General features: G+C 37.1%; 2 protein-coding genes across 3 annotated transcripts; one reads left to right on the top strand and one right to left on the bottom strand.

The window, feature by feature from the left end:
• The first annotated feature begins 1,300 nt into the window (after positions 1-1,300).
• LOC149734854 (polypeptide N-acetylgalactosaminyltransferase 4-like) lies at positions 1,301-11,078 on the top strand. 2 transcript variants are annotated; one of them, XM_089879711.1, is made up of 13 exons: positions 1,301-1,630; positions 2,055-2,275; positions 2,477-2,643; positions 2,903-3,052; positions 3,334-3,460; positions 7,784-7,891; positions 8,082-8,199; positions 8,455-8,634; positions 9,143-9,286; positions 9,493-9,600; positions 9,920-10,066; positions 10,381-10,519; positions 10,702-11,078. In XM_089879711.1, exons 1-13 carry the CDS (start codon positions 1,337-1,339, stop codon positions 10,806-10,808), a joined length of 2,010 nt encoding a protein of 669 aa, XP_089735837.1. In that variant the 5' UTR covers positions 1,301-1,336; the 3' UTR covers positions 10,809-11,078. The 2 variants fall into 2 exon arrangements, with proteins under 2 accessions (XP_089735837.1, XP_089735838.1); XM_089879712.1 differs by lacking the exons at positions 7,784-7,891; positions 8,082-8,199; positions 8,455-8,634; ... (3 more) ...; positions 10,381-10,519; positions 10,702-11,078 and adding exons at positions 4,279-4,495; positions 4,652-4,840; positions 5,432-5,566; ... (1 more) ...; positions 6,204-6,350; positions 6,677-7,681 and having other exon boundaries at positions 1,305-1,630.
• LOC149734853 (solute carrier family 35 member G1-like) lies at positions 10,828-14,011 on the bottom strand. Its single transcript, XM_089879723.1, has 3 exons — positions 13,202-14,011; positions 12,356-12,741; positions 10,828-11,911 (listed from the first exon to the last, which is right to left on the bottom strand). Exons 1-3 carry the CDS (start codon positions 13,593-13,595, stop codon positions 11,678-11,680), a joined length of 1,014 nt encoding a protein of 337 aa, XP_089735849.1. The 5' UTR covers positions 13,596-14,011; the 3' UTR covers positions 10,828-11,677.
• Positions 14,012-14,140: the final 129 nt, after the last annotated feature.

The following is a 14,140-nucleotide window of genomic DNA, read 5'->3' as shown; positions in this document are numbered from 1 at the left end:
CAGTGATTCGCGTGGTGATCTATGCGAAATATAACGATACAGGTGTCAAAAGTCACTTTAGGTGAATGAAAATCAGGTCAACTTATTGCATTGAATCTTTTTAGGCTTGGAATAATGCAATATGAGTCCAGAATTTAACTTAGTTAGCGCTATGGACCTATGGTACAGTACTTTGGGTAATATATACACACCGTTAGCGCATAATGTCCCATATTTCCCAATCGTGGTTTTAAGAACTAACAACGCTCTTTTTAAAGTTGTGACGAAACGGGTATATAGTTCTGTAAATATTCTCTATTTACTACCAAATGAGACGATAAAAGAGAATAAAATAATAGCATTTTACCCCAGCCTACTATATATGCAGTTAAGGTATGTATAAACAAGTCGACAGACACAGACCAACTTTTATTTAACAGTATATGAGCTAATTTAGACATCAGGAAGATTTAGGTAGGCAGAAATAGGTTAGGGTAAGATGTAATATCTTTGCATTCTCCTTTACCGTTCTGTTTGGTAGTAAACAAAGAATATTTACAGAGTTATATAACCGTATCATATAACGACTCCTATATAACCGTACCATAAAAACGACTCCTTAAGAGCGTTGTTAAAATTTAAAAACACGATTAGGAAATATGGGATAATATGTGCTAAAGGTATCCATCTTACGCCACAGTGATTATATATAGTCTTTTAAAGTCAAGCCAACTAAGTCCTGTTAATAATATAGCAATAAGATTATGTTTTTGAATATAATGTTTATCGGCGCTTTGTAGTGAAACCAGCTATTTCAATAAAATGATTTACAAAATCGATTACTATGACAAAAAATCGATTAAATTTAAATACGTTGCCCGTATAGTGGACAAGGTCCAGGCCAAAGTTCAAAAATTGTCAGAATGAAAATCGTTGCCTTGATTGCGTCGGTTATATAATTCGTATAGCTTGATTTCTGAATGGTTTTCGTTACGAGAATCGTCCGACTTTTATGCGCATCACTATAGATCAGGGCCAGATTTTACAGGACTTTTTAGAGTCATTTTTAAAAAATGACGTCGTTTTATTGCAGGTTAACTTTAAAGTTTTATTTCTGTTGTTTAAGCTTTTTGACAATGTAGTACTATGGGGTAAGATGGGATACCGTTAGCACATAATATCCCATATTTACCGATCGATTTTTGAACTATTAACAACGTTTATTCAGAAAGGCCACGGTTAAATATTTCTGTAAACATCTTCGTATATTACCACCAAATTAGAAAAGAAAATAGAATAATCATGTCCCATCTTACCCACCCTACTATATGCTAATTTTGCAGGTCAGTAGGTAAACATGCGGGCCATTCTTCGTTTGATTCCCCGGCCTTACCGAACGGGTCTTACAAGAGTTATAATAGCTTTAGTAATATGTGGCGTTTTATACGCAATGTTGTCCACAAAGCCATCAACAGTAGGCAAAGGAAAATCCGACGAACACCGATTCATGTTCGATTATGACGTCAAGGATGACGTATACTACGAACCCGCGGAGAACCTAAATCAAGCGGTTCCACCAGCACAGCATAGGGGAGCAGAATTTGAACAGCCGGGCGGCAATTTCACTAAAGATAACATGTACGCGTCACAGGTTCGTTTAAGTTGTGTAAATATTTTTATAAGGCTTGTTGATATTGCGGTACAGTCACTTGTAATACATGTTTTTTCTTGTACGGGAAAATCTCTTTTATTTAACGTTGAATTAAAACACGGGTATATACCTGGGGCTTCTATCTAAACATATGCCGTAACTCGTAAGCGGGCACGAGGTGAATGAAACGGAACACCCGTGTTGTAACAACTTTCTCTATGCACGAGTCAAGTGTAAAAAGTTACATTCAATTTAAACGTAATACTTATTACACTATACATAAAATCACCCACTAAGGTAAATACGTGCTAGCTCACTAGCAAGATCTGAATGAGGTGTATAAAAAACACCCGTGTTATAACTACTATCGTTGGCCAGTCATGCAAAAACAAATAAGTTACATTCCTTCATATCTCTTTTTTAGCCGGTGGATTTTTACACGGAAGACGAGTTAGCCCCACTTTTTGAACGGCCAAAAGTTGACCCCTCTGCCCCAGGAGAATACGGAAAAGCTTACAAAGTGACGGACAACAGCGCAGAAGTAAAGAAACTGGTTAAAGAGGGCTGGGATAAACATGCGTTTAACCATTACGTGTGCCAGAAGATATCCCTGCATAGGAGTGTGGGAGATAAAAGAGACCAAGAGTAAGATATGTTACTTAATTTATCCAGTATTGAGTTATGTAGGATGGGAAAATGGGACACCTTTTTATTATATTTTCTCGTCCCAATTGGTAGTAAACAAAGAATTATAAATCCGTATCTTTACGACTTCAATACACCGTTGTTAATTGTTTACCCTATACTAAATTTTTACCAAGTTACTTATGTTTTATAAATCTGCAGATGTAAAGTTCGAAAATGGCGTAAACCTTTACCCGACACGTCAGTTATTATAATATTCCATAACGAAGCATGGTGCGCCCTCTTGCGGACAGTTCACAGTGTGTTAGAAAACTCACCAAAAATTTTACTCAAAGAAATTATTCTGGTTGATGATGCTAGTACACTATGTAAGCAGTCGTCGGTTTTAATATATTTTGTTTTTTTATTCCATTAAATGACTCATTTAGCGAAAGCATAGTCATTAACAAAGCCAAGTTTTAGCTTTGCTCCTGTTCAACGTTTTATTATAACTAAATCGTTCAAAAAAAATTTTTTTTAAATTTTTGTAAACCGCATATTTTTAATCTTTTTTTGTTTTACGACTTTTGCTCCGAAATGTCTTCATTTAGTTTTGCACTGGTCATTTTCCATTTCCACATTTTTCAGCAAATTTGGGTAAAGAGTTAACTGACTACGTGGCAAAACTACAAATTGTAAAGATAATTCGTCTTCCCTCACGAGCTGGATTGATCCGCGCTCGCTTGGCAGGCGCGCAGGAGGCGCAGGGATCCGTGTTAACGTTTCTAGATTCCCACTGTGAGTATTTAATCGTATATACGTATATATGCACAATCATTTATAAATGCATATACATAAATGAATAAATGTAACTTGTGATTTACTATCTCGTGGCGGGCAAGGACAATCGTTATAACACGGATGATTTGTTTCATACACCTCTTTCCCGCTCACAGGTTAACGACTGTCGTTTTCCGGCCACGCCAAGATAATGCAAGTTACATTCATTCATACAAGTATGCAAACACAGTTATTATATATGTTTGAGTGTAATTTTTTGATGACGTCATCCGTTCCAGGTGAATGCGCACCGCATTGGCTCGAACCCATGTTAGAACGAATAGCGGAAGACAACACTAGAGTCGTATGTCCCGTTATAGAAGTTATAGATGCCGACACCTTTGCCATGAGTCTGACAACTGCAAGGTATTGCATTTTATTCTATATGGGCGAAGTCCTTGTTATGGTTCTATAGGATCTAAGCCAGATTTGGCCAATTACCCCAACACCCAGGCTGCCTATACTTTTAAAAACTGACAGTATTGTATTCTATATGAGCGAGGTACTTGGGGTCCAAGAATTTAGGCCAGATATTGCCCATTACCCCATCAACACCCAGTATGCTTATATATACGTCTGAAAACTTACGCTATTTGTTTGCTATTCTACACACGGGTGAGGTGTTACAGCGAGTTACGCTGATGGGACATCACATTAGGTTTAGGCAGAGTTGGCCCATTACCCCAACACCCATTTTATAAACGATTGGTACTATGATCTTTTAAATTTATTAGATGCATTTAAACTAAGCACCAATTTTGCAAACAAAATCTAATTTCGTTTTATGTTTCTAGACCTCACTTAAATTAAGTTTAAACGCAGGTTTGTTCTTGCGTTGTTATATTACTTAATTACTTATGAAAGGAAACATGTTATTGGTCGGTGGTTTAGACATTGGATAGTATTTAGATCCATTTAGTAAAATTAGATAGTTTGCTTTGATATCAAGCACTTTAGTTTATTAGTGAACTAATGTAAGTTATTTACCCTTGCGTGGCGGGATAGTGTTATAATGCGGGTGTTCTGTTTTATACACCACGTGCCAGCTTACGAGTTACCACGTATATGTAACTTTGTGGGTGATTACTTTTCTCGTTTTCTGTTACTTGTATTTTTCCGTCGTTCTGCGTAAAGTGGTATATTCCACATTTGAACCACTTCAAACCGCTTTAAAAATGAATTAGATCAGTACAGACCGGTATTCTGTCCTGGAGCCTTGGATTTAATTGGGCCCCTAGAAAAATAAATCCCGGGCAGCCGATCAAAAACGACGAAGCTCTAACTTCGGCTACGATGGCTGGCGGTCTTTTCACCATGAGCCGAAAATACTTTTACCACCTCGGGAGTTACGACAACGATATGTTAGTCTGGGGAGGGGAAAACATCGAAATGTCACTGCGTGTGAGTATTGTTGAATGTAAATGCCTATTCTGACTTTTTAATTTCTTTATCAAAGTTTTTATTTTAGGCGAAACAAATTTTAGTATCCTTTCGATTTTTAGTATTTTTTTTTTCTTAAATTCTGATGTAAAAATGCCGTATATATAACGTCATTAGATCTGGATGTGCGGGGGATCGCTTGAGATTCACCCATGTTCCCACGTGGGTCACGTGTTCAGAAAAAGAGCCCCTTATTCTCACCCGGGGGGAAGTGACGTCATAACACATAATAACAAGCGTGTAGCAGAGGTCTGGTTAGACGAATACAAGGAACAATATTATAAACGAGTACCGAGGGCCAGAGCGGTAAGTTATATAGTAGGGTGGGAGAAGATGGGACACCTTTTCATTCCATTTTCTTGTCGCATTTAGTAGTAAACAAAAAAATTTCGAAGATTTATGAAACCGTATCCTCGCGACTCCCATAGACCGTTGTTATTTGTTTAAAACACGATCAGGGTATTAAAATATTATGTGCTATATGTGTCCCATCTTACCCCACCCTACTATACTGGTTATTGTTCTTTGCATAGCAGGGTTGCGAGTAAGATAGGATCTAGTTGTAGTATATAGTATCCTATAGGTTTTCTAATCGAGTTTTTATATAGTATTGTTAGTTAAGATAGGATATACCGTCGAGGATACGAGTATATGATTTTGTAAATGGTCAGTTGTGGTAAATAGGTTAGGGAAAGATGGTCACTGTTTTTCGTTTCTTTATCGTCCCATTATTTTAAACAAAGAATATTTGCAGAACTATATACCCGTATCCTCGCCACTCTAAAAGAGCGTTGTTAATTGTTAAAAAAAATATGATTAAAAATATTATGTGCTAACGTTATCCACTTTACACCACTACCAATTTATTATTATTATTTGACTTTTAAACATTTATAGGTCGAAGCTGGCGATCTTACTGCGAGGATAAAACTGAGACATGATCTTAAATGCCGTAACTTCCAATGGTACATAACAAACATATACCCAGCGCTTTATGCTACCCCGAAGGAAGATATACTAAAGGGAGGCGAGGTATTGAACAATATAACATCATATATAGTAGAGTGGAGAAAGAAAGACATCTTTTTATTCTATTTCCTCGTTTCATTTAGTGGTAAGCAAAGAACATTCAAAGAAATATAATACCGTATCCTCACGACTTCCATAAATCGTTGTTAAATGTTCAAAACACGATCGGGATATTTAGATAATATGTGGTAAAGGTGTTCCATTCCATCCTACCATATACATACATAATACACCATGTATACCAACAGTGGCACAATAAAGACCGTGACAGCAAATACTGCTTGGACTCTGCCAACCCTGATGGGAAAGTCGGTGTTAAAATGACGATGTATGTTTGCCATGGTATGGGAGTAAATCAGGTATGGCTAATACTTCTTCAGTTACCTATGGGGTTTTGTTTAAGGGTTTAATCAGGACAAAAAAGCTAAATTCCTTAAAAAACAGTCATCGGACAATATAAATGAATGAATAAGTGAATAAATGAACGAATGAATAAATGGGACTTATTTATCCCCGCACGGCGGAGCAAGGACAATAGTTATAACAGGGGTGTTCTGTTTCATACACCTCGTGCCCGCTTACCAATTCCCAACAATGTTATTAAAACAATTTTAACAAAAGTTTACACCGAATTTTCCAGGATTTTGACTTAACTCGAAACGGCGAGATTCGCCATAGTTATTCAAAAGAACTTTGCTTGCAACCAAGTGGGAACTCTGTAGTAACCTATGATTGCGTTTTCCCGAAAAAAGCTGTACCCCCGGAGCAGAAATGGCTGTTAACACAAGTAAGCAAAGATTTTATATGTGCATTAGTTAAAATGCATGTATATAGTACTGTGGGGTAAGATAGATACTGTTAGTAGTAAACCCGTATTTTATGATCGTGTTTTACCAACTAACAACGCCGGTCGCGGCGCAACAGTTGTGTAAATTATCTTTGTTTACTACCAAATGGGATAAGAAAAGAGAATGAAAACGCCCCATCTTACCCCACCCTACTAATTTACTGTTTATAGAGTTAAAACGTGACCTATCTTACCCCACCTTCTTACTATACAACAGTTACTTACAAGAGTAGCTTGCTAAAATGTTATTTTAATTTGTGTTACAGGACGGTCACTTTCGTCACTTAGCAAGCATGAAATGCATGGCTGCGGTCGGAAACTCAGTTTTACTCGAAGAATGTGAAGACGTACCAGCCCAGATGTGGTTTGTGAAGTCACTACATAAAACTTGATCAAAAACGATATATAGGTGCAATGGATGACGTCACAGGCCCGAGCGGGACCTGCTTAGAGGATAGTAGAGCAATATACAGTAGAATCATTGTATAGTAGGCTTAGCGCAAAATGCCAAATCACGGCCGTAATGTCTCACCTATCTCTTATACTTTCTATCTCTTCTGGTTTCTACATATACGCCATTATGGAAAATCTGTACTTAGTATAAATTAGATCTTAAACTATACTAAAATGTAACTTAAATATCCTCGCGTGGCGGGGTAACGACAGCCGTTATAACATGGATGTTCTATTCCATACATCTCCCCTGCTTATGGGTTGCCACATATCTAATTTTATGGATAATTTTGGGGGATATGTAAACTAAAATGATTGTTCTTTGCTAGCTAAAATATTTTATATATACTGATATACAAGATCTTTTAAAGTAGCAGTTTAAATAACGGTACAAAGAACTCCAATGCAGTTTGTGTTCTTTCTCTTGAAGTTAAAAATAGTTTTCTTTTTTAAGTAGAAGTGCAATATAATTCTCGCCGCACTGTGGTGCTATCGAGCCGAGGTACTTTATTGCTTCGCTTATATGAGCTGTGGGGTAAGACGGGACACCATTCGCATCCAAATCCCATATTTCCTTATCTTGCTTTGAACAATTACCAACGCTCTTTTAAAGTCATGGACTACGGTTATATAGTTCTGTAGTTCTTTCTTTGTTTACTACCAAATGGGACGAGAAAGAGAATAAAACATGTCCTATCTTACCCCACACTATTATATTGCTGCTCGTGTGTTTCTTCATTCTTACAGTTCCCATTATCGTGCATTTTGCGAAGCTTTGGTTTTATTCATTTATTGCAATAAAACATAGGGTCACGGTTCGAATCCTTGTCTAGCGAGTAGAAACGTAGAATTTAACATGTTTCCAGTCCCAACGATTTTCAATGCAAAGTTTTACTTTATCCGCCATCTTTGGTTCCAAGGAACGTCCCACTTGGTGCGTTTGGCTGGGGATTGGAGTTTCATTGGGAGACGCAACCTGGAAATAAAGGAATGTCGATTCAGACTCACGAAAGAGACGACGCTTTTACGTGAGTGATAATTATCCCCGCGTGGCAGAGAATAGCGGTCGTTATACGCTATAGCAGCGTCAAGTCTCGAACCTATATACCCTTTGGGCTACAGACAGACTTTAACCACTGTGACACAGCTCTTGGCTTCAATTTATATTGGTTGTGAATCACAACAACTTGTGATCTAAGCTTTAATATCTGTCTACAGAACTCCTGTTATGGCTGGTGCAGCTTTCACAATGGATAGAGAATATTTTTACCGACTCGGAGCATACGACCCGGATATGGACGGAATTGGTTCAGAAAATCTGGAAATTTCGTTTCGGGTATATGTGGTGCATTAGAAAAATGTAATGGTATATGTGTATAGTATAGGTGTTCTATATAGCGTCTTTTAAGGATCGTTTTGTTGGTATATATATTCCTCTTCTTTTCGCTGCATTAAATAATTTATTCATCTTAAGACTACTGTATTCGAACGATTTTTTAAATTATAAAAACTGTTTTGTTGTGATACATGTTTTAAAAAAAGTTTTGTTGTGTTACATATTTAACTTTTTAAAATCCAAAAACCTTTCTAGGTTTGGCTGTGCGGGGGTTCAGTTGAGATCACGCCTTGCTCCCGAATTGGACATATTGGAAGAATCAGGAAACCTTATTCACAAGACGAGGAATTGAACAACATCGTTTATAATAAGATGAGAATAGCCGAGTTGTGGATGGACGATTATAAGTGGATGTTTTACAGACGAACACCGAAGGTAAGGGGGTTCATTCATTCATTCAATCAACCATTAATCACTTATCGTTTATTCAATCTTTCAACGTATTTATTCATTCGCCATTCATTCAACTTTCCATATTTATTAATTTTTCATTTAACATTCATTCATTCATTATCATTCAGCATTCATTCATCAGTCATTTATTTATTTGAATCATTGATTTATTCAAGAGTTACGATTGGCAACTATTTTTCTGTGACTCGTAAGCTAGCACAATGTGTATGAATCAGAACAAATCATAACGACTGCTGGCGTTGAGCTGAAACAAAAGGAGGTACAATAGTTCTATTCATTCATTTAATAACTTAGTTTACTGCGGTAACGTTAAATTTGTCGGAGTCACTTATTTACCCTGCTTGGCAAACATATTATGTGGTACGACACGCAGTGTGTGTTGCCATTATATTTCCTTTTATATAACTCCTGCTATTAGTTTTTACATACCTGTCGTGCATTGGATAAAAAGTGAATGCATATTTAACAGGCACGAGGATTAGAACTACCTAACGTGGACGAACGAAAGCAGTTACATGAAGACTTACAGTGTGGGAACTTTGAATGGTATATGCATGAAGTGTTTCCGGATCTTTATGTTGTTCAGAATAAAGATCTTATTTTAACCGGAGAGGTAAGAAAATGTTTTTGACATTTAAATTTAAAGAACATTTAATTAGCATCAAAACGACAGTTGTTAAAACACGACGCGGATAAAAATCGCGTTAGCGGGAACTAGGTGTGTGAAACAAAATACTCATGTTATAACAAATGTCATTCTTCGCTACGCGAGGATAAATAATTTACATTCATTCATTTATTTAAATGTTAAACATATAGATCAGGTGTTCAACGAATGAAGAGTTTTGTCTTGATTCAAACAATGTCCATGGGAACCCGGGTTCGATTCTCGACGTTGGTAAATGTAAAGGCATTGGGAAAGGCCAAGTAAGTTATACGAATTTCTACCGTGTCTGGAATTGAACCAATGGCCCTTGGTATCCTAGTTTTGTACACCGGTCAGTTTTCCGGGAGACGAGTAAATTCAGAAAGAAACGCTGTAACAACGCTCTTTTAGAGTTGTGAGGCTACTGTTACATAATTGTGTTAATAGTCTTTGTTTGCTACAAAATGAACGATAAAAGAGAATGATACGTGGACCATATCACCCCAACCTACTATTCATATTTCGCCAATACTGGCAACATTCTCTCATTCAAACAAAATCCAAGATTTTTATGTTTTCACGAACCAGTGTGTGTTTCAGTACTTTGAGCTTACGGAACAAAGTGAAATCCGTCAGAATACGATCGCTGAATTATGTTTGGCTGCTAAGGGGAAAGAAGTTTGGACAGAACGATGTCGTCATCCATGGCATGACGTCACAGAGAGCCAAAAATGGGTCTTTTTACCGGTAAGTGGCGATTGCATGCGTTGGCTCTTTTGTGTATATGAGTGAATGTAACTTATTTATCCTCGCGTGGCGAGCAATGGCAGGAGTTATAAAACAAGTGTTTTGTTGCATGCACCTTGCTTACGAGTTATGTAACTTTGTAGGTGATTATTTTTGTAATGCATTGCCAACATTTTAAACAACCGATATAGTATACGGAACCACTGGGTTTTACCTACGATGATAGCAGCGTCGGGTCTTGAACCCGTAACCTATGGACTATACAGACAAGCTAAATATTACTACATGTAAATTACTATTGCGTTTTCTGACAGGACGGCCACATTTATCATCCAGATACGAACCTGTGTCTTACATACAATATCCACCATCTAAGCGTAGGTTTACTGAAATGTGTTAAACAAGGTACCAGCCAGATATGGGTGTTTGGCCACAAGGATGGGTACCAGGAAGGTAAAAATAAGATTTTAAAGTGTTAGAATTTGAAAGGCGGCCAAAATGTCACTTGTGTTTGTATTTTTGTCAAGAAAATCAGAATGCGTCTTTTAACTTTTTCATGGTTTTCTAAATTTGTGAGTACAGAAGAATGTGGGCAAAAATGTCCTTGTTTTTGAAATAAACTTACATTTTACCAGATTACCAAGTAGACGTGAATGCCAATTACACCATGGACGGTCTTACTGCAAATTATACTGACCAAGAGGTGGCGTACGAGAGCACAGATCAAGTTGAAATCATTTAACTACTGTTGGAAAACACTGTAGGCCAATTGTGCTTCTATTTATATAGTTCCAAATCGTATTTAAATCGGCATTTTAAAGAAAAGTAATGAATGTACAGTACAATCACACATTTTAAAGTTTGTTGTAACTATATACATTCAATATATTAATAGCATAAAAACAACAATAATATATTAACGGTGAATACTAACGATTTACCCAAGAACTGAAAATCTCTGTTTTTGAAACTTGAAAGATTTGAACAAAATATTAAAATAAATATAATTAAAGAAAAATACAAAGTTAGAACACTTTTCTATTGCGCATCGTTTACGTTTTACGACTTACGTCAATAACAAAATGTGAAGGGATATATATATATATATATAAGAGGTTTGCATAGCGTTTTTATACACATTATGCAAACTGTAGAGTTATAACACGGGTGTATTCTTGTATTCAAACATCATAGTATATTCATACACTTCATGCTTATGGTCAAGTTATAACACAGGTGTCTTCTTATACATCAGACACATATGGTGCATTCATACACCTTATGCTCACTGGCAAAGTATAGTATAGTAGGGTTGGGAAAGACGGGACACCTTTAGCACATAATATCCAAGTATCCTGATTGTGTTTTGAACAATTAACAACGGTCTATGGGGGTCGTGGGGTTACGGTTTTATAATTCTTTAAATGTTCTTTGTTTACTACCAAGTGGGACGAGAAAATGGGATGAAAAAGTGTCTCATCTTCCCTCGCCTTATTATATATAGGTATCTTTCTATACAACAGCAGGCACACGTGGTGTAACATAGCATTGCTATAAATGACCACATTTTTGGTGAATTATATGCGTGTATCAATTTACCAGTTTTTAAACTTAAGTTGTCCTTTCTTGTTTAATAACTGTCAACAAATCGCTTGCTGTATCTCCACTTTTCGGCGCCGCAGTCCAGAATTTATATAACGTTACTCCAAACGAGCTGCAGAAAATCATAATACCTCCAATACCACTGTATAGAGACGGAGTGTTTCCTAGAAAAGCCCATTGAAAAAGGAAGGCGAAGATAATTTGCGTTGTTTGGACTAAAGTAACAGGTCCAGCTTTTTCTTTCTGCAAAGTATAGGCCTCGATTAGAATTATGTAATATATAGTACTGTGGGGTAAAATGGGACACATATAGCACACAAAACATTTAACAACGCTCTTTCAGAGTCGATTGCTTATAGTTATAGTATGATGGGGTAAGATGGAACACCTTTTCATTCTATTTTCCCGTCCTGTATGATAGCAAACAAAAAACACTCAAAGAATTATAAAACCGTATCCTTACGACTCCCATAGACCGTTTTTAATTGATAAAAACACTACCAGGATGTTTGGATATTAGGTGCCAAAGGTGTCCCATCTTCCCCTATCCTACTATATATAACTGTTCGAATGTTGGTAGTTTACAACCAAATTGGAACGACAAAATAGAATGAAAACTTGTCCTATTTTACCCTAAACTACTATAGTATGAAAACATTTTCTTTCAAAGCAATCGTTTTAAATTACCTGCAGTGCAATAGTCATGAAAATTTGGGCAATTAATCCAAAGACTGCAACACCGGTGATGTATGGGAAATCCGATAGCGTCGGTATCTCCAAATTTCCGGCTGCGGCTAGATAGATTAACGATATAACGGCGCCTTCCCACGCGTAGTAGAACATAGATATGGTAAAATGAACTTCGCTGCCCATTTTACGAACGATGACATAAGTTACAGAGTTCAAAATCGCTGAGCAAATTGCAGCTATAATTCCAATTACTCGTTCAGGGTATTTCATGTTGTCTTGTAACGCCGCATCAGTGTTTCCAAATATTGCGGGTGGTTGCGCAATGAAAAGAACTCCCACTGCAGTTAGCAATGTGAAAATAATCTGGAAAACACTGCATGTCTCTGAAAAGTAAAAATTTAGTTAAACAAATAGTATGCGTACAGTCACCTCTTGCTTGTGGTAGTACAAGCCCAGTGTCGTGCCGCAGTGACACGCACGTGGTAACTAACAAATGTGTGAAACCCAACACCTGTGTTAAAATGACTATCGTGGTCCCGCCACACGGGGTTAAATCAATTTACAATTCTTTACTCATTCTAAAGGTTAATTTTAAAAGGTTAAATTAATTTAATAACAACGCCCTTTTAAAAAAGGAAAATATAAAGTAGACAACATTGGTTGTCATCTTAGCCTGAACATTATAGAAACGCCGTTATATGGCACGTTTAGATAGCAGGGCTGTATACGTTCTTTCCTTTAGATGTGGGGTTCCGCAGCGTGGTTTATGCTACAGTGGGCCCATTGTCCCAACACCCAGGCAGACATGTCTACGTTACATCTAAACTATTTCAAATGACGTACCTTTTAGACATAAACAGGCGAAGAATCCAACCAGTACAGAATATGTGTAGCTTATTGCTACGGCATCTCCGAGAGGCAATCTTTGTATAGCGACAAACAACAGTGTAAGAGCAAAACTACCACATGCGCCTCGCATAAGAATGAACTTTAAGAGAGAACTCTTGTCTCCAATTACACTAGTTCGTCGGTAGGTTATAACAGGCAGAAGAAACAGGTATTGGACAATACAACGAAACAGTACGAACTGAGATGCTTCTGCAGTCGTGGTATACTTCGTCAATAACGAAGCCACTGCTGCGAATATGGCAGCAACGGTAGCATATAGTAGGCCTGTAAGTCTACTGAGTCTTGGGCAGTTTTTTTGTTTTGTTTGTACAGTCTGCTGATTCTTCATTTTCTCCTTAACAAGGCACCTAATTTCTACAGTACTGTTGATAGCAAACTGCCATCAAATTTTACTTTCTCGCTATGCTAGATTACACTGAAGCAGATCAACATTAGTGACGCTGCAGTAAACCTATGGTAAACTTTCGTTTTTCTTATCGTCTCTCGGTCTCTCCCTTGTCCTTGCAGGCGAATGTGTTTATACACTGACTGTGCTGCAGACAGGCGTGCAGGCGGATGTAAAATGTTTGAACAGGAAATATATAGATTATTAGAAGCTGGTAGCTTATGTTGCGACACGAGAAATACAGTTTCGGTAAACGTAGGCTCCGAGAAGACTGTTTTATTGTAACTTTTCAAATTTAGAATCCCGATATACTACTCAAATTATCAGTATTAATTATGCATAACTCTGCATTTTTAAAGAGACTGGGTCATTAATAATTAATGCCCGCTACATTAAAAGTTCACGGTACATTGCAAATTTGCAATCATGGCTAACGTTTGGTATTCTGCTTCAGCAACCCGATTTAGATGTACAGTCAGAAGCAGAAA

The sequence above is a fragment of the Ciona robusta genome, chromosome 6 (assembly GCF_009617815.1).
Source record: "Ciona robusta chromosome 6, ASM961781v2".
In the NCBI taxonomy this organism is placed as follows: domain Eukaryota; kingdom Metazoa; phylum Chordata; class Ascidiacea; order Phlebobranchia; family Cionidae; genus Ciona; species Ciona robusta.
This window is presented reverse-complemented; position numbering and strand designations above follow the sequence as displayed.

Coding starts and splice junctions, on each gene's coding strand:
- LOC149734853 (XM_089879723.1), bottom strand. CDS start 13,595: ATGAAGAATCAGCAGACTGTACAAACAAAACAAAAAAACTGCCCAAGA. Junction 12,742..13,201: donor CGCCTGTTTATGTCTAAAAG/GTACGTCATTTG, acceptor TTTACTTTTCAG/AGACATGCAGTGTTTTCCAG. Junction 11,912..12,355: donor TCATGACTATTGCACTGCAG/GTAATTTAAAAC, acceptor TATACTTTGCAG/AAAGAAAAAGCTGGACCTGT.
- LOC149734854 (XM_089879711.1), top strand. CDS start 1,337: ATGCGGGCCATTCTTCGTTTGATTCCCCGGCCTTACCGAACGGGTCTT. Junction 7,892..8,081: donor GAAAGAGACGACGCTTTTAC/GTGAGTGATAAT, acceptor ATCTGTCTACAG/AACTCCTGTTATGGCTGGTG. Junction 10,520..10,701: donor CAAGGATGGGTACCAGGAAG/GTAAAAATAAGA, acceptor ACATTTTACCAG/ATTACCAAGTAGACGTGAAT.